Here is a 19,311-nt window from a genome sequence, read left to right as displayed (position 1 = left end):
TTCTCACTCATGCACAGGTTACTATTGATACCACAGGGCAGCCAGTCAATACTACTGGTACCCACGGCTAACAGGAAGAGGGGCATGCAGAGGAAAGAAGAATCGAGGGCTGCGGAGTCCGGGCCCCCCATTCAGAAGGAGGAGACCTGGCTCCCCTTCCATGTCTGATGAGGGAAAAGTCTTGAAGGAGTGGCTGGGAAAAGGGCCTGGAAACCCCAGTATGGGTCACAGACCCCAGGGGGCGAGGGGCATGAGAGAAGAAATGGCCAGTCAGATGACCATTGCCATGTCCTGGACAAGAGCTAATGTCTGAGCATGACACTTTGGATGTGGAAGTTAAAGGGACTCTCTCTGCCTTATTTCTCTGTGCTATTTGCCTTGATAAGTACTGTGTGTGTGTGTGTGTGTGTGTGTGTGTGTACACACATGTATATACATGTATGTTTTCCAAAAAAACCTGTAACTTTTAAGAAAGTGAAATGACTCAAACATAGTTATGATCATTTGAAATTTTTTTAATTTGAAATTTTCAATAACTAAATTTAACTGTCTTAAGTATATATTGTCTCTAGTTTTTAAAACATGAAATAGTACCCTTTGTGATAAATGTGTAATGAGTCTGAACTGGAACAAGTGGAACCAGTGCAAGCAAGGACACCTGAGGCAGTAGACGTATCAGTGAACTTAGGGCCTTGGGATTCCCCAAGGTCTAAAATCACTTTTGCATCTTCCACAGCTATAACACCTTGGCTACTGATGGAGAGGCCACGCTCCCAGAGGAGACAGCATCCTGAAAGTGGACACACAGAATGTGCTGCCAAGAAGATACATTCCAGAGAAAACAGGATCTCTTAATGAGCCCAAAGAAACTTCTCCAGAAACAACGTCGGTGACAGCCCCAGGGCTGCCTCCATCCGCCAAGCTGCTGCGGAGCGCCTCACTCCAGGGGAGCCCCGGTCCAGATGTGCTAAGAACCCTCTTCCGGGAGTCATGAGCAAAGCAACTTCAAACAGGCCTCCTGCCTGAAGAGAAGCCCAGAGGAGGACTGCCCAGACATCCGAGGACCTCGTCATCAGCTAACTCAGAAGTGCAAATCTGTCCTGCTGCTTCACACACAGAAGGAGCAAAAGATGTGGTTGTGCATGATACATCGTTGAGACCGATGTTTAGGAAGTTTGACTTTGCAGACTATTCATGGAAATGCCATATTAAGAGAAAGCTTTGACCCAGTCGGCAGATTATTAAAATGAGCATTACGTAGTGCAGGAGTATCATACTACACTACGAATCGACAGCCCTCTGTACTGCTGGGACAAAATGTGAGATGGGAAGCCCTTGTGACAACAGTGGCCCAGCACACACCCCACCACAACCGGACGCATCCACTGCATCGGCCTGTCAGGCCTATCACCATTATGATTTAAATAATGTTCTAAATGCACATCAAAGCAGTGAGGAAATACACAGATACAAGGAGAAAGCCAAGTGGTCACTTGTGGAGATGATGTCATAGTTGGTTTAGAGAACTCTCGAGTCTATTCTGAAATTCATTCAAATGATCAATAACTTAGAAACTCAGATCAGCCCACATATCTACCAACATTTCTATATGTTTCCAACAAAATCCAGCCAGAGGAGACAGAAAGAGAAATTCCATTCAAAATAACTCTATGTGTAAAATATTCAGGAGTCTTATCTACCAAGATACACATAAGAACTATAATGAACACAAACACAGAACACTCTACATAAAAACCTAATTGCTCATGTGGAGGCTGAGCCAACAGGATAAAAACGACCATGTGACCTAAATGAACTTATTTATTCAGTGCCAAACCAATCAAACTGCCAGAGCATTACCTTATGGTGCCAGAAAAAAATGACAAAATTCATATGGTGGGGACAAAAGGTTACGCGCTTTCAAGGGAAATCATGGGACCAAAATTAAGAACAAACAAGGGCCTGGCAGCAGTAGTATTTAACAATCCTCTCTCCAAAAAACAAATGGCAGCCCAGCCCTTTAAGTTTAACCTGCATTACTGAGGCCTTCTCCAGTCTAGATAATCAACAGCACTAAGGTATAAATGCTTTGGCTGAAGACAGAACAGGGGGCTTGGAGCCCCTGCCCAGCAGAGCCAGATCCCGGCTGTCATCAGAACCATCAGGGGATTGTTTAGGAACAGAGCAGGCTCCAAACAGGCAGACGCAAAGGGCGACTGCTGGGTGATGAATCCGAGGCTGCAGCCACTGGGCCAAGAGCCCAGTGCAGGAAGTATCCTAGCAGAACCAGGCCTGGGCCACCCTCAGCTCCCCATGGGTAAGTAAGTCGGGGGTATCTTTAGTGAATTCGAGGAACAAGAAAAACACAAGAAGCGTGGCCTCCCCTCTCCCAGCTCCTGGACCAAAGCCCAGCTGGACAGCTCCCTTTGCACCTTCATCCAAGCTCCCCTGCCCACTCCCCACCTCTGTCCAAAGAGGACACTTTGGGCTCAGTCCACAGCGTTACCTCCTTGATTCCTCCACCTGCCCTCACTGCTTGGGCCAGAGATGTTATTCCCATGGCTCCCATCGCCCCAGGCTCAGCATGCCCTGGCTCTCCAGAGCCCAGCCATACCAGGTAATGCTTGTGGTCCCCTGGAAGTAGTCTCTCGGCAGGGCCTGGTTTCCCCTTGTGGACAAACATTAGCAGCCACCTGAGAGCCAGGTGGCAGCTGCCTGGTCACGTGTGAGCAGGCAGGAAGCAGCAAGAAGACTCCTTGTACAGGAGGGATCTAGAATGGCCTTACCTGTCTCCAAGGATCGGTTCCCTTGCGTCTGAGGTGGCTGAAAAATCCATGCCATAGAAATTGAGACCCAGCAGAATCTTCTCTCGCCATTTGGAATCTGGATCGAGGATATCGATGCAATCTCGAACCCAGGACAAGGGTGCATTTGGGCCTGGCCTAAGGTGAGAGTGTAGAAACAGGCCTTCGCACCAGAAGCATGCATTTTCAGCAACATTTCAGTTTGAGAACATTTCAAGAGGTGCCACATCACTTTTGTCTTCTGCTGACACCTTCCCCACAAAAAACTGGCCATCCCAGCCTGTAGGACCTAGAACCCACTGTGTGGTGACCCACCTGTCTCCCCAGACCCGCTCCTAGTCAGCTCAGCCAGGGCCTCACCCCTCTGTTCTTGAGGACCAAGGTAGGATGGCAGGTGGCCCCTGCCCCCTCTCTGCCCTGCATAGGCTGATGTACCCTGCTCTAACAAGAGGAGGGGGGAAAAGGGCTAAGGGGCCCCAGAGTGCCTTCTCTGCTGGAAAACCAAGAAAAGATATACAATTCTGGCCTCAGACACAGGCTTGGAGTGAGGATCACCCTCAGCGGCACAGCCCTGGGGCCATTCCAGTTACTGAACCCAGGAGTCATGTGCCCCACCCTGAGAATCCCCTTAATAGCAACAAGGCGCCAGCTGCGGGTTCATCTCCACAGAAGACTGGCTTCCTGATGGTCTCAGGTGCCCAAGGACAAGCAGCGGCTATAACAACCCAGGCAGACGCAGGGCTTGTGGGCTCCAGGTGGGCTGGCAGGGTGCTGCTCAGCATATGGATATGGCGGGTACCCCACTGGTGCCAAAGGTGGAGGAGAGGCGGGGCTCTGCCTGGGGTGTGGGGCAGGTGAGCCCCACCTCACCACAGGCAGCCCCAGAGGGATTTAAAGGGGCTGCTCCGGCTGACCTATCCCCCAACCTCCTGGGGCCACTCCCAGACACCCCCCCCCCTCTACTCACGCTTCAGCAGCAGAATAGTCGTAGGTGATCAGGCTGAAGCCGTCGATCATGGGGCCCAAGTGATCAAATGCCTTTTTGGTAAACAGCCCCAGATGATCCTTCCTGCAAAGACAGCCATGGCCGAGATGTCACAGGTAGGCTACTCCATGACCCAGAGCCCTCCCAGGATAGGCTGGCCCAACCCTTGGAGCCAGCAGCCTGCCAGCACCTTCAGCTGAGCAGCCTCATACACCCTAGTCTAAGGGAGCTACCAGACACTGCGAAAGTCTACAGGGGCCTCAACAAAGGCTTTCTTGAGGCCAGCCCACTCTCTATTCCCAAGGCCACTAGAGCCTCCTTGGATCTTAGCAGGGAGTCCCTTGGCAAAATGGCCAAGGGAGGGAGACTGCCTCTTCCCTGCCAGGACCTTTTGCTTTCCCTTTGAGTTCTGAGTGCAGGGCTACCCCAAGTTCCTGCTGCCACCATCAAAGACCCTCCCCTTCCAGGGGACCCCATCAGACGTCCTGCCCTGTGCCCTCCCTCCTCCCAGGGCTTTAGGGTTAATTCCATCATTAGATATTATAATTTCTCATACGATCTTGATATCTATAACCCGTATAAACAGGAGCTCTTTTGGGGGTTCCTCAATAATCACCCTGAGGAATGTGAAGAGGTCCTGAGACCAGAGTTTGAGAGCCAAAGAAAGACAGCTGTGAGGTTAGCTTTCCACTAGGCTCCCTGGGCCCCAGAGAGAGGCATGCTGGGAGAGAGGAGCCCTCCTGGGGCTCTGCATGATGCCAACAGTGACCCTGGGCACACTGTGCAGCCCTTGGCTAGCGCCCACCTAAAAACAGGCTACTTTTCCCCTCAGACATGAGTGACCACAAATAGCTTGGCAGATGGAAATGACCCCCATGTACATTCTCCAAAGGAGACCTTGGCTGCACCCCTGGGTGTGGGGAGGGCTCAGTGCCCTCTCCGGGTCAGGCCAGAGGGGCAGCAGTGGAGGAAGGCTTGGCACCCAGCAGTGCCTGGGAGTTCAGATGGAGGGGCTGCCTGACATAGCCGGGATCCACAGCCAGACCTCACCCAGCTCTGGAAAATCTCATTTACTGCAAATTGATTTTGATCGCTCAAGAGGGAACAAGAACAGAAGCAATTATGAGCAGCGTTAGTCTGTGAGGCGTGTGTGTGTGTGCGTGTGTGTGTTCGCCATTCTCCTTTCTAGATGGAGGGCCCTGGGGGAGCATCTTCAGCCATCTGAGGAGTAGCCTGGGATCTGAATGCACTGAGCAGTGAATCCCTCCTTTGATCCCGTCTGTGTGACCAGAGGGAGGTCCCTTAGCTGCTCTGGGACCCCATTTCCTCCCATGAAATGGGGACAATAACCCCTAGAGCTCCTGGTGGGGAGGGGTCAGGAAGACTACATGGGATGGTGAAGGCCATGTGTGTGGGCGGCTCTTTCTAGAAGCTTGTCTGTGAAAAGAAGAGAAGGACAGCACAGAGGACAATTGGAAGGGTGAGGAAAACCTAGATTTGCAGGCAAGAGATGGGGAGTAAATGAAGATCAGACAGAGCAGCAACCAGCAGACGACAGGGTCGAGGCCACAACAAGGAGCGTCAGTCTTGGCCCAAAGGAGGACAAAATGGGGGATGATCTCACTGAGCAAGGCAAGCTCACCACAAATGCATGCTCTTTCTTGGCAAAGGAGGAGACAAGGTCTTCTATTGGGAGTAAAAGGGATGGAAGTGAGGGAGACTTATGCTACTGGGGGTTGAGGGGAGGGAGAAAGGCTAGAGGATGTGCCGGTGATGGCCAACGTCAGCTCAGCCCAACCCAGAGCCTTCTGCTGTTCCGCTATTTTGGGAGAAACAGCTCCTTTCTGAGTTCATGTGGCAGGTCCCAACACAGACATTATAGGGCTATGAAAAACCTAGGTTTTATTATGAAGTTTAGGTCTGAGACCTGATTGCAGACAAAAAGAAATAAATCAAAGACTGGGCATCTAACAAGGCCTCTTAGAGACAAAACTGACAGAGTGGCGGAGGGCGATCCTTGACCTTTGGCCATCTTGGACATTCCTCTTCAGTCATAAATGTTAAAGAAAAAACTGATTCATGATCACTGGCTTCCTTCCATGTTACAAAAGCTGAACAAACAAGCAGCCTTAGCTTCATTTAAACAAACCTAGTTAAACAGACTTTATAAGTAAACTAAGTCATGTTACAGAAGAAACTAATTAGAAGGCTCATACAGAGGTGGACGAAGAGGACATTACAAGTTACCAAGAGCTGGGGGACAGTCGAGGACTTTCCTTATCTAAGGAATGTTTAGTGTGCACATCTCATGGGACAAGCTTGGGTCAGGCGAGGTTACTCTTGACGGTTAACCAAAAGTCCAGAAGGATTGGCGTGAGCCCCAAATAATAATTACTATAAGGAAATAAAAAGTAAAACGTTCCCATTCCATTGTTTTTCTCTTCTTGCCAACTCAGGACCTCATACTAGGGGATATCAATATATATGTTCCACATGTGCTGTGGGGGCACAGTGGAGGGGGGAGCCAGGAAGACCCGAGTTCAAATCCAGCCTCAGACACTTACCAGCTCGATAATCTTGGGAAAGTCACTTCAGTGCAATCTGGCTCAGCTCCCTCAACTGTAAAATCTGGATGGGAACAGCACCGACTTCCCAGGAGAGCGTGTTTGTAAAGCACAGCCTGGTGCTGCTCACACAGTAGGACCTTTACAAATGTTTGCATCCTTCCTTTCACACATCTTCAAACTCTCTTGCCCCTCCTGGTTGCTTGGTCAAACTCTACACTGCCCTTCTCCCTTGCATCCCTGGTCCTTTATGGCCTCCCTGATCTGGCCTTGACAAGCCCCACCTCGGATCTCTCTCACCACCCACTTCTTTGTTCCTGTTTATGTGCTTAGACAAATCTGAAGAGGAATGCCCAGTCTGAACCATCTCTGGGCCTCGCTGTTGCCAGGCCAGACTTCGCAAGCTGCCCAGTCATTTCACCGTGGGGATAGCCTCCCTAGCCCCCTCCAGTCTTCCTCATCAGCCAGACCTCACCTCGCATGGGAGGACCTTGGCCCAGAGTTGCCCTTTCTGCCCCCTTCCTCATCTCCCACTTCCCCGACACGGTGATGACGTTCCCCTGCTGGCCACGGCTGCCCCATCTCCTTTCTGTCTTCACCAGCAGAAGAGGCTCCTCCATCATCTCTCCTCCTGTTTTCAGTCTTTCCACACTTCCCTGCTGAGCTCACACACCCACATCACCCTCATCCTGAAACATCCTGCTAACAACCATTTTCTCCTGCTCCTCCCTTCTTACTACAAGCCTTGAAAAGTCACCTGCTCATGCTGCCTCCAGTCTCCTAACTCTCCCCAGTCCTCTGCCATTCATCCATCAAAAGAGACTGCCCTCTCCCAAGTTCTGATGGCCCCTCACAGCCCTCTCTGCAGCCTCGGATACTAGGCACTTCCTTTTGACCCTGCCCTCTCCTAACCCTAACCCTAAATGCTCAGCTCTGTTAGTGACTGTCGCTGAATGGCAAATGATGGAGGGGCTAGGGTGGAGCTACCAGTGGACGTAGCCAGTCTGGAAAGGATTTGGGGGGATGACCCAAGAATTACTAAGCTGAGCTGACTGAGGGCCAGGGCAGGGCTTTGTGCTCCAAAGGCTTCCTTTGTCCTTTGTTGGAGGGCCAGGGTTTGCAATAGGGATGTCAAAAGGTCATCCCAAAAGAAGAGACGGAAAAGGGGGTCATTGAGGCATTTTGTTAAAAGCTCCCAAGAGAGCATTAGGAGGCCAGGAAGCAGGAAACTCTGAAGGCTACAGGTTGGATTCATTCCACACTCAGATGCTCCCACATCCAAGTGCTCATGTACTGGGCGGAGCAGGGCAAAGGAAAGAGAAAAGAAGAAAGCTGATGTGCCTTTGGGGTGGTCACCAGGCCCTCCCTCCCTCCCCAGCCCAGCTCAGCCCAGTGGTTGCGAGGCTTAGGTCTGAGATCCCGCAGAGCAGGGTGTCCAGAGGTAAGGAATAGAGAAAAATAAAGACACCTCCCCCCCCCCTTCCATACACTTCCTCCCCCTCTTGGCTCTAGGCCTTCATTCCTCCCAGACAGGTGAGATCGGGCGAGATTGATGAGCTAACTTCTTTTCTGATGAGTCCCTGCTCACCTCCTAACATGTGCCCCACAGAGATACATGAGGGGCTCTCAGAAATCTATTCTGGAATGTAATTAAGTGGGAGGCCCAGCCCACACTTCCTCTGGAAAGGGAGGTCTGGCTGTCCAGGCTTACTTCAGGGGAAAGGAAGAAAGCCTGGGGCCTGGAGTCCCTAGGGGCCAAAATAGGCTCCCCATCCCCACCCCCATCCCCACCTCCCACCCCTCTCCAGGGGCTAAAAGAAACCCTGAACAGCTAAGCCCCACTACACAAAGGAGAGGTGGGTGGATGAATATGTGTGTGTATATGAGTGTGTGTGCGTGTGTGTGTATGTGTCATAGGTGGGTGGGTGTATTTATGTTTGGGTGTGGGTGTGTAATAGCGGTGTGTGTGTGTGTGTGTGTGTGTGTGTGTGTGCGTGTGTGTGTGGACTGCCCCTAAAACCAAACACAAAATGTTCTTTGGCCTTCAGAGCCCTGCAGAACCAGCCTCCTCCTACTGCAATCTCCCTACACCTTATTCCCCCCACAGCTTCCCAGCTGTCCCAGAAACAAGAGCCTCCATGTCTGCACCCCAGTGTTCTCTTCAGTGATCCCCATTCACTCTGTGGCTGGCACACAGGAGTGCCTGATTAATGCCTGTCTGTTTCCTATAGACAATCTCCCTCTCCTGCCCCTACGGCCTCCACCCATAGACCAGGCCTTCCAGGCAGACCTCCTGCCCCCAAGGCCATCAGAGACAGACCAGGGGAAAGACTCTGGGGTATCCCAGGCTTCACGTGACAACAACACAACCTTGTCCTCAGCTGGCCCTCATCCCCAGCCTGCTGTATTGCCCACGATGTCTTCCAGAGCAGGTCTGGTGCCTCAGAAACAACTCCATCAATGGGGGTGGCCACAGTTCTCCCATCTGGGCCCACAGCCCCTTCCCTGATCTCTATCCAGCCAGCCTCGGGGTGATTGGCCCCCTGGCCTTGGTGTTGTCTCCTCGGGTTACAGTGGCCAAGTTCCAGGTTCACAGCTATAGAATTAGAAGGGACCCCAGAGGTCACTGAACCCACCCCTTCCCTTTACAGATGAGGAAACCGAGCCACAGGGAGTCCAAGGTCACTCAGCTAGCAAATGCCAAAGTTGGGATTTGAACTCAGGTCTCCCAGCCCTTGCACCACCCCTCCCCCCCGCTCGCTCCCAGATGCCCATTCCTCAGACTCGACTTTTTTCCCATGGAGAAGCTGAGCCACTCTCTTTACTTCCATGATCAAGCCTGAGGCCTTATGGACAAACAGCCCATTAGTACCCAGCCCTTCATTCCTCTGGCGGCAGCCCCACATCCTCTCTATACCACATCAGAGCTGCCACAAGTGAGCTCTGACTCGGTGTATGCAGAAGTGGGGACCAACCTCGCCTGGACTGGAAATCTGGATTCACTGATGTGAGAGAATGCCCAAGAGGCAGGGCCTAGGGGAAAGATGTGTCCATCATGGTGGGTTGAGTCACCAATGGAGCCAACTGGAAAAGGAAAGCACAATTCAGCCGACTTCCAACACCACCATAATTTCCCCCAAATCCAAGAGCCTGGAAGTCATTGAGCTGCTTCCTTCCAATCAGTCAGCCCTGGGGCAGGGGGACAGACACTAATATTCTGTCAAGGAATGACATGAGTTAGTCCAGCTCTTGTAGAAATTAACTTGGAATGACACTGAGAAAAGCTGCCACATTTTTCCTACCCCTTGACTTGGCCACTTCACTCCAGGACATTTGCTGCAAGGAATCGACATCACCAAGTCTCAGAGTTAGGGGGATCATCGGGGTCCACCAAGGTCAAGCTCCTAGGATGCTCACTCAGCTTCTGCATGAAGGCCTCCAGGGAGAGGGAGCCCACCTATGCCATCTGGGGATACAGTGGAATTCTTGGCAAGATTTTCTTCGTACCTGACTCTGCCTTTGGGGACAACAGAATGAGTCTGATGTCTGGATATCAGTGACAGAGAGAAAGGCCCACAGCACTCAGAGCCCTCCTCTCATGGTAGCTCCCAAACTGGAAACCAAAAGGACACCCCCATGGCAGACTGCTGACGAGGAACTCAGAGAAACAAAGAAGGACTGGTCAGACAGGACTCACAGGGCAGAATACAGACCTGGAACACAATGGGCACAAAGACCCTAACATGTCCAGGACCAGCCACTCTAAGACCATGGAAAGAGGCTGAGCTGGGTAAGCAATCCTGGTCCTGGGAAGAGGCCAAGAAACATCCTCACCCCCTACCCCCACACAGAGGATGGTCCAGGTCCAGGGTCTAAACAGATGCTGTGAGTTCTGATGTACGAATGAACGAACGAACGGATGGATGGAGGGATGGCAACTTGAGACAGTGAGAGACAATCACCGCTCCTCTGCAGGCATTAAAACCACGCCCAGGCTGACTAGTGAATGTGTAATGCAAGCATGTATATGTGTGTGCATGAGCATGTATATGTGTGAACGTATGCTTGTGTGAGTATGTGAATGTGTGTATGTGTGCATGAGTGTGTATGTGTGAAGTGTGTTCGTGCGAGTATGTCAATGTGTGTACATGTGTGTACATAAGTGTGTATATGGGTGAATATGTGTGCATGAATGTATATGTGTGTGTTCATGTGAGTATGTGAATGTGTGTATATGTGAGCATATGCTCGTGTATGTGAATGTACATGTGCATGAGTGTTGCATGAGTATATGTGTGTGAATGTGGGTGCATGTGAGTATATGCTCATGTATGTGAATGTACATGTACATGTGTGCTGCATGAGTGTGCATGTGTGTGACTGTGTGTTCATGTGAGTATGTGAATGTGTATGTGTGTGCATGAGTGTGTATGTGTGAAGTATGCTTGTGTGAGTATCTGAATGTGTGTACATGTGTGTACACGAGTGTGTATATGTGTGAATGTGTGTGCATGTGAGTATATGTGTGACTGTGAGTGTATATGAATGGCTGTGTGAGAATGTACATATACGTACATGTGTGAATGTGCGGGTATACTCGTGCATGTGCTGTGAGTATGCACACATGTATATACATGGTGTGTTTGTTTGTGGTACTGCATGTATGCAAATGTGTTGAAGTGTGTGTATATGTGGTATGTGCGTGTGTGCCCCTCTCTCTGGAGCAGACTGTGCCCTCTCTCATCTCTCCCTCAGCACCAAGGACAGGACTCTGCATCCAGTAGGCACTCAGCCAATGCTGCTTCTGTTACAGAAGCAGGCTTGCTTTCAGTGTGCAAACAATGGGAGACACTGGCAAATCCTAAGACCCCAAGAGCTGCTTTACAGACTCCTGTGGCCCCTCCCACACCCTTGGGAGAAGATTTCCATCTGCACCAGCGCATCTAGTATCCTCCAGAATATGAAGGCAGCCCACGGCGCTGGGTTCAGAGGCATTGGCCCATTTGTGAGAGACAGGGAAGCTTTGGGGGGGGCAGGGCAGAGGGGAAAACCCACAGGGAAGGATCCTGTCCCCACGCAGAGGTGGCTGGCCACTCGGAGTGATTCCAATTAAATCAGTAAATCAGACAGAGGTCTCTTGATTTATGCCACTAAGGTGGCAGCCAGATGCTCAGGTAACAGCTGCCCTCCTCCTGAATGGGCAGATGGTCCTCTCACTGGTCCAGTCAGGAGAATGGGCCCAGGCCAAAGACCAAGCTGGATGGCCAGCACACTCGGCGCAGACCTCAGCACAGAAGTAAACCATGGGCTTTGGAGGAGTCACACGTCTCACTCCCTTCCCAGGGGACCTTCCCCAGTACTCCCCCGCAGGGAAGCAAGACCATCCACGGGGGCCCCCAAGAGGGCTCTGGCTGCATGTCTGCCTCGAGCCCCTTGTCAGCAGCAGAGAAATGAAGCCCCGTGGGAGGCCGGGCCACTGCAGCAGGAGCCTCAGGAGCCCCATCTTCCAAGATTCTGCTCCTTCTCCCCCTTGCTCCTCCCCTCTCCTTCTCATTCTCCCCCTCTCCTTCCTGGCAGTGGAGGCAGGACCAGGGCTGGGCCAGCGAGGACTGTACTTTCTCAGGAGCATGTTCTGGCTCCTGTAAGTCATTCTCTTCCTTCTTTCTCCTTCCTTCTCCTCTGTTCTGCCCCTAGATCCAAGGGTTCAATTGTCCATACCTTCTTTCAACAAGCACTTCTCAAGTGTTTCCTGTATGCCAGGCCAGCCTGCCCCAGTCAGAGACTCACTGCAGGAGGAGGTCTCTGGGAGGTGAGGCACCTTTAACTCCACATTGTTAGAAGGAGTCGAGGGGGAGCCATGAAGCACAGGGTGCCGGCCCTGGAGTCTGACCGCAGACACTTACTAGCTGCATGAATCTGGGCAAGTCACTTCATTACTATCTGCCTCAGTTTTCTCAACTGTAAAATGGGGGTGGTAATGCCAGGGTTACCGTGAGGATCAAATGAGAAACCTTGTGGCACAGGGTCCTCCCCCTTCTGCTCCTTCTTCCCAGTGAGTTCCCCAGACCCAAGAGCTTTGCTTCCTCCCACTCCAGTCTCACCAATTCTAACTCACCCTCCAAGACAAAGCTTCACTCCCTCCATCTCACTGGCCATGCTGACTGCAGGAATGTGTTTAAATGCAGGTTAAGAAGGAAATATAGAGCCCCCCCTTACTTCCTCCCCTAGACACCTTCAAACAGCTCCAGAAAAGGTGCCAGACCAAAGCCTGATATGGAAAACAAAGGCATCCTATTTGTCCAGCCCGGCCAGCAGAGGAGAGACAAAGGGCTGTGAACACGGGGCACAGGGTCGAGACAAAAGCCTGGCTCCCAGATTATCCCAGCTGTCAGGGTGAGGCTGTGCACCAGGGCAAGAGGAGAGCCCAGACTGAGACTGTAGCTGGTGCCTTTGTCGCCCACTACTCAGGATAGATTGAGGGGGGACCTGCCCCCAGGGGTGGTCACAGGCCCCAGGAGGGGCTCAGCTCCAGCTGCCAGCCCAGTCTTATGCCTACAGGGCAAGAGCCAGGGCAAAAACCCCAGGCCAAAGTAGAGTCTGCAGTTCCTCCACTCAGAACCAGAAGCGCCTCCCTGCTGACTGACAGGGGTTCAGTCCAGCAGCATCTGCTGATGCTCATGAACCTACCAAGCTCGGACCAGAGGGTGGGGGCTGATTTCTGCCTCAGATCAGACCACTCTGGGAGCACTGAAAACTTGCAGCCCCCAGTTTGGGCTGTCTCTGAGACACTGGGATAACACAGCACTCACCACTCCAAGAAAGTAACAGCAGAAGCAGCCCTGACCTTCCCTTCTGAAGTGTGCCGAGCTCAGCCCTCACATAAAGTTGTCCTGCATCAGAAAGAAGGCTGGAAGAAGGAACAAACCAAGAACCCCATCCTAAACAAGCTAGCACGGTGACAGGGACGCTCATGGCTCCAAAATGTCCACAAGCAAAGCCTGAAAGACAACACAGCCTGGGCACAAACTCAACTAGAATTCCAGGAAAAGAAGCAAGACTTAAAAAAAAAGTGAAAACTGTTTCTAAATGGAATGAGAGCAGGAGAGGAAAAAATGGGAAAAGAAATGAGAGCCAAGGAAGAAAGAACTGGAAAGGAAATTAACAGGTTGGCACCAGAGGAATAAAATTTTGCCCAAGCAATAAACTCCCTGAAAATAAAAAAAAGACCAAAGAGAAGTCAGTGACTCCATGAGACAAAAATAAATTAAAACAAAGTCAAAAGACTGAAAAAAGAAGAAAATCCAAGGTGTCTCATAAAAAAACAACCAAACAAACCAAAAACTACTGACCTTGGAAACAACTGAGGAGAAAAAACTTCACAAATTGTTGCACTGCTTGAAAGCCACGACCAAAAGTATAAAAGAGCCTGGACATCAGATTTCAAGAACTCGTAAAAGAAACTGCCCAGACCTCTTAGAACCAGGGGGATGAAGTGGGAAGCATCCCCTGGTCACCTCCTGAATGAAACCTGCCAGCACACTCACCAAAACCCAGAGCTTTCATGTTAAAGAAAAAACACAGGGCATGAATACCAAGGAGACTTAGTCAGGATCACATATGATTAAGGAGCAGAGAACCTGGAATGCAGGCTTACCACTAAGAATCACCTAGAAAAACTAAGCATAATCCTATAGAGAAGAAAATGAATCTTCCAAGCCTTCCTGATGAAAAGACCAGAGCTGTGGAGAAACTCTGAAGTTCAAACACAGGCATGAAGAGAAATTTAAAAAGGTCAGCATGAAGGAACTCTGAAGTACTAAACCAGGACAAACTGCTTCTGTTCTTAACATGGGGAAATGATACATGACCTGCCATCCTCAGGGGCCAGAGGGGAAGTCCATTTAGGCCTGGGAGTAACCACTCTTATGTCTGGATGATTTTAAGGGAAGGATGGGAATAAAAGGGGAAGGGGATGTACTGGGCGGGAAGGGAAAGGGAAGGTGAAGGGAAATGATCTCATATAATGAGGGTGTACAAGCAGATACCTCTACAAACAAGAGAAAGGGGTGTGAGAGGGGATGGGACTTGAACTTCCCTCTCATCTGAATTGGTCAAAGGAGGGAAGGGGACACACACACACACACAGCTGGGTATGAAACATTTCACTCAACAAGGAAATAGGGAAAGGGAAGAAAGGGGAATTAGAAGGAGGGTAAACTAAGGGAAGGACTAATCCTCTCACTAAAGATGTATAAAAATATCTCAAGGTCTTTTTGGGGTGGCAAAGAATGGAAATCTGAGACGCGCTCCTTCATTTGGGGAACGCTGAACAAGTTGTAGTCTATGGATGTCATGAAATACTACTGTGCTATAAGAAATGATGCAAGGAATGGTTTTGGAGAAACGTGGGAAGACTTATATGAGCTGATGCAAAGTGAAGGGAGCAGAACCACGGGACAGGTTATATGACAACAATATGGTAAAAACAAGGAAACTGGAAAGAATTAGGAACGAGGTGCCAGTGCCCCCATCATGGGGAAATTACTGCTACAAGCACTTGACCATGGGGCTCACAGAAAACAAAGGCCCCTGGCTCCAGTTTCCCCACCCATCTGTGTAGTGAGTGCTGGGGGTTTGTATTCAGACCCTATCAATGGGCTGTTAAGTAGCAGGCTTGGGCTCCATGGTCTCTAACCTCCCTTCTGACTCAGACATCCACTAAGCCAGTGAATGCAGCGTTTGCCCCATTAGTCAGAGATAAATCATGGGTCCTGAGAAGGCTTAGAGTGCCAGGGCAGACGTAAAGAGTTGACTAAGCTAACCCCATCCCCATTCCATCCAGTCAGCCTAGCCCCCTGAATATCATCCATGAGAGTGATCTGTAGTCAGAGGGAAGAGGAGAAATGCTGAGGTGACCTGGGACCCCAGGGGAGGGAAGAAGTGGCAGGCAAGCAGCTGGGGGGAAGGAAGGAGTCAGGAGAGCCGATGACCTTGCCTCTTATCACACTTGGTGTCCTGTACAAGGAAGGAGAGAAATGCTGCTTCAGCCTTTCAGTCAAGCTTGGCTTTTCGGGCTGTGGCTCCAGAGCCCCCCTGTCTCAGGGGTCTGACAGGGTCTCTCACCCTGAGCTCATGGCCCATGTCCTGACTAGTCTCCCAGAAGCCCTGTAATGGATTCCCAGGAAGTTCAGGGGCCCCAAGGCCTCAGCAATGTTGATCCCCATCTCTGTGCCTTAGGCTCCCCCAGGAAAAATTAGGGAGGGGACTTTAGGTGGATATTCATGGAGACCACAAAGACCATGGTAGCAATAGCAAACTTTCCTAGTCTTGTAGATGTCTGCCTTCTCCTAGACAGGATTCAGCACTGCTGATGGGAAATGAACCACCCCACCCCCTACTTGTGCCTCAACATGACACCAAACTGAAGAACAGACATGAGACTGTGCTCTCCAAACTGTTTCTCACTCAGGAAGATTAGATGAAATTCACCTTCAACCCAGAAGCTGGGGGAGATGCCCCCAGAGAGGTCTCTGGTTTTCCTGGGACCTGCAGGGCTCTAGTCCTGGATTAGATACAGACCTTGGGGAGCAGGTTGATGCTCCAGAAGAAAACTGAGGGGTCGAGGGACTGGAGGTCACAGGGAGGATGGAGAATGGATTCTGGGGCTGCCAGGTAGAGGGAGAGGTGGGAGGACTCTGGGGGGATCAGGAAAGAGGTAAGAGGATTTCAGTGTTCTCAAATATGGAGATGCTGCATTTGTGGATGATGGTAAGACCAAGGATCTGAGCATCTCTGAGGCGGCTTTTGGGACACTTCTCCTGCCTGGCTTTTCTTCTGTCTGACTACTCCTTCTCAGCTTCCTTTGCTGGATCTCCATCCACCACTCACTCCCTGACTATAAGCTTCCCCCACAGCCTTATCCTGGGCCCTCTGCTCTTCTTTCCCCTTTATCCTGCTCCACTGGGGGATCTCCTCAGCTCCCAGGGATTGAATGAGAAACTCCATACTTATGACTCTCAAATCTACATATCCAGCCCTGAACTCTCTGCTTGACTTAGAATCTCAAATCTCCAGCTGCCGACTGGACATCTCCAGTTGGAGGTCTATCTTCAACTCCACATGTCCAAGACTGAACTCATCAGTCTTTCCAAAAAACCCACCCTCTTTGAGACTCACCATCCTCCCCCCAGTTACCCAGGTGTACAACCTAGGCACCTTCCTCAGCTTCTCCCCACTTCTCACTCTGCCATATGCAATCTGTTAGCAAGGCCTGACCTTTCCACCTTAATCACATCTTCCCAATCTGCTCCCTTCTCTCCTCCGACACTGCTCCTTCCATCCCTGGTGCAGGCCCTCATCACTCACACCTGGATTACTGCAGTAACTGCGGAAGGGTCTGCCTGACACTCCAGCCCATCCTCCACTCAGCTATCAAAGTAAGTGCAGGTCTGACCATGTCACCCCCTACTCAGTGACCTCCATTGGCTCCCTGTCACTCCCAGGAGCAAATACGAAATCTTCTGTTTGGAGGCAGAGTCAATGTGGAGGAGTAGTAGGAACCCTGGCATCCCCATCAAGCCTGCTCCAAAAAGATCTACACAAACACACCAGAGTGAATTTAACTGGGAAAACCAGTGAGTCCATCTTTCTAGTCCAGGGTGGCTTAGGGAGACGGACAGAGAGGTCTGCGGACACTGGAGATGGGGTCTGAGGAGGAGCCCATCTGTACCAGTGGGAGTGAAAGAGCACAGACTGGGCCCCAGGGCAGGAAAGGATCTCAGGGCATCCTTAACTATCAAAGGGTGCCCTGGGAGCCTTGCTTCCATTTGGTGCCATCTGGCAGTTCAGTCGACCACTGCTGAGTTCTCGGTTGGAAAGGGGGAGAATCTGCAAATAGGGGCAGTGACAATCAATCACTAGTGAGTTCTGGTTGTATGTTGATCAGGGGGCAAGTTTAGAAACGAACGATGCCTCTGAACCCAGCAGCAGAGCAGAGACTCAGCTCTTACCTCCAACCCACCTGGAGTCCCAGACCAAAGCCTGTATTGTCTCACTAAGCTGCTGGTTCCTCCTGGAACTTAGCCCACTTCTGAGGGGCATCAAATTTCAACAAATGCTTTCATTTAGAATAGAGGTAGTCTGAGTCTGTGAGTTCTTTCAAGATGACCCCCACAACAAACCATGAAACCACAACAACATTATACTTTGGGATCACTGAAAATTAGAAGGCCCCTAACCTAAGCTATGAAAACAACAGGAAGATATAAGAGGACAGGAGCTTGGGCCAGACATCCTCCAAGAGGTGAGCATTCAAAGTCAACCAGTGGGCTGGGAGAATGATGAAAGAAAAAGAGAGGAGAGAAGAGAAAAGAAAAGAAAACCATCACAAAGAACTGTCATGGTGATGGGGAAGCTCAACACAAAGACTCCAAAGCATCTACGAGCAAAGCCTCAAAGAGAAGTTCAGCCTGGACACAAGTCAACCAGGATTCCTGGAAGAAATAAACTGAGAGTTAAAAAAAAGGTTAAAAATGATTTTAAAAACAGCAGGGGGAAAACTGAAAAAAGAAATGAGAGCTATGGAAGAAAAATATGAGAAGAAAATTAACAGCTTGGTACAAGAGGCACAAAACTTTGCCCTTGAAATATACTCCTTGAAAATTAAAATGTACCAAATAGAAGTCAGTGACTCCATGAAGCAAACATCAAGAAATATTAAAACAATGTTACAAGACAGAAAAATAGAAGAAAATGTGAAGTATTTCATAGTTAAAACAAACAAAAAACACTGAACTGGAAAACAGATTGAGGGGAGATAATTTAGGAATCACTGGACTACCTGAAAACCCTGATTAAATTTTAAAAGCCTAGACATCATAATTAAGAAATCGTAAAAGAAAATTGCCCAGATCTCTTAGAACCAGAGGGCAAAGTAGAAAATAGCAAGAAACCACTTGTCAAAGAAATCCAAAATGAAAACTCCCAGGAACATTATAACCAAATTCCAGGGCTTCCATGTCAGAGAAAAAATATGGCAAGCAGCCAGAAAGAAATAAATCAGACACCCAGAAGCCACGGTCAAGATCGTACAAGGTTTAACAACCACCCTTATACTGGGCAGAGAGCTTAGAATATGAGCATGGAAGGCAAAGGAGCTAGGATTACCAACTAGGAATAACCGATCTAACAAAACTGAGTATTACCCGATTGCGGGGGAAATGGATATTTAATCAGAGAAGAGGACTGGCAAACATTCCTGATGAAAAGATGACATTGAAACACATTCTCAAGGAAGCATAAAAGATAACATGAGTGAACAAAGGATAAATAGGATTAAACTGTTTACATTCTTATACGGGGATGTATCCTCTCAGACCTCTCTCAATCAGGGGCCACAGAAGGGATCTGATTAGACAGAAGGCCTGAGTGAAGAAGAATGAAAGCATGGAAAGAGGAGTATATTGGGAGTGGGAAAAAGAGAGAGGAAGAATTGGGTAAATGTGGTGCACAAGAGGGGGGCTGTTCTACTACAAGAGAGGGGAGCAGGACACACTGGAACCAAGTGTCACATGAACTGGTTGGAGGACACATACAACACAGATGGGTACAGAAGGATGTCTTATTCATCAGGGAAACAGGAGGAAACAGGATTAAGGGAAAGTGGGAGTGAGAAGAGGGATAGTAGATTAAGGAGAAACTAGTCAGAAACAAACCAAACTCTTAAAGAGGAGGCAGGGAAAAAGATGAGGAAAAGTGTGAAAAATGGGATGGAAGTTAATACGTAATTAACATTCATAACTGTGAATGTTAATGGGATGAGCTCACCCATAAAACTGAAGAGGACAGTACACTGGATTTAGAAAGCAGAATCCAACAACATGCTGAAGAAGTAACACACTTGAAACAGAAAGATACATGCAGGGTCAAAATAAGGGGCTGGACCAGCTTCAACTGAAGT

At 49.8% G+C, this 19,311-nt stretch overlaps 1 protein-coding gene across 1 annotated transcript in view; it reads right to left on the bottom strand.

The window, feature by feature from the left end:
- CHID1 (chitinase domain containing 1) overlaps window positions 1-19,311 on the bottom strand; it is a 62,379-nt gene that overhangs the window by 15,405 nt on the left and 27,663 nt on the right. The window contains exons 10-11 of the mRNA XM_072637392.1: window positions 3,772-3,873; window positions 2,787-2,942 (exon numbers count right to left, since the gene is read on the bottom strand). Of these exons, the coding sequence (XP_072493493.1) occupies window positions 2,787-2,942; window positions 3,772-3,873 (258 nt within the window). The remainder of the gene's footprint in view (window positions 1-2,786; window positions 2,943-3,771; window positions 3,874-19,311) is intronic.

The sequence above is a fragment of the Notamacropus eugenii genome, chromosome 2 (genome assembly GCF_028372415.1).
Source record: "Notamacropus eugenii isolate mMacEug1 chromosome 2, mMacEug1.pri_v2, whole genome shotgun sequence".
NCBI lineage: Eukaryota > Metazoa > Chordata > Mammalia > Diprotodontia > Macropodidae > Notamacropus > Notamacropus eugenii.
The sequence above is the reverse complement of the archived record's forward strand: the minus strand, read 5'-3'. Positions and strand labels throughout refer to the sequence as shown.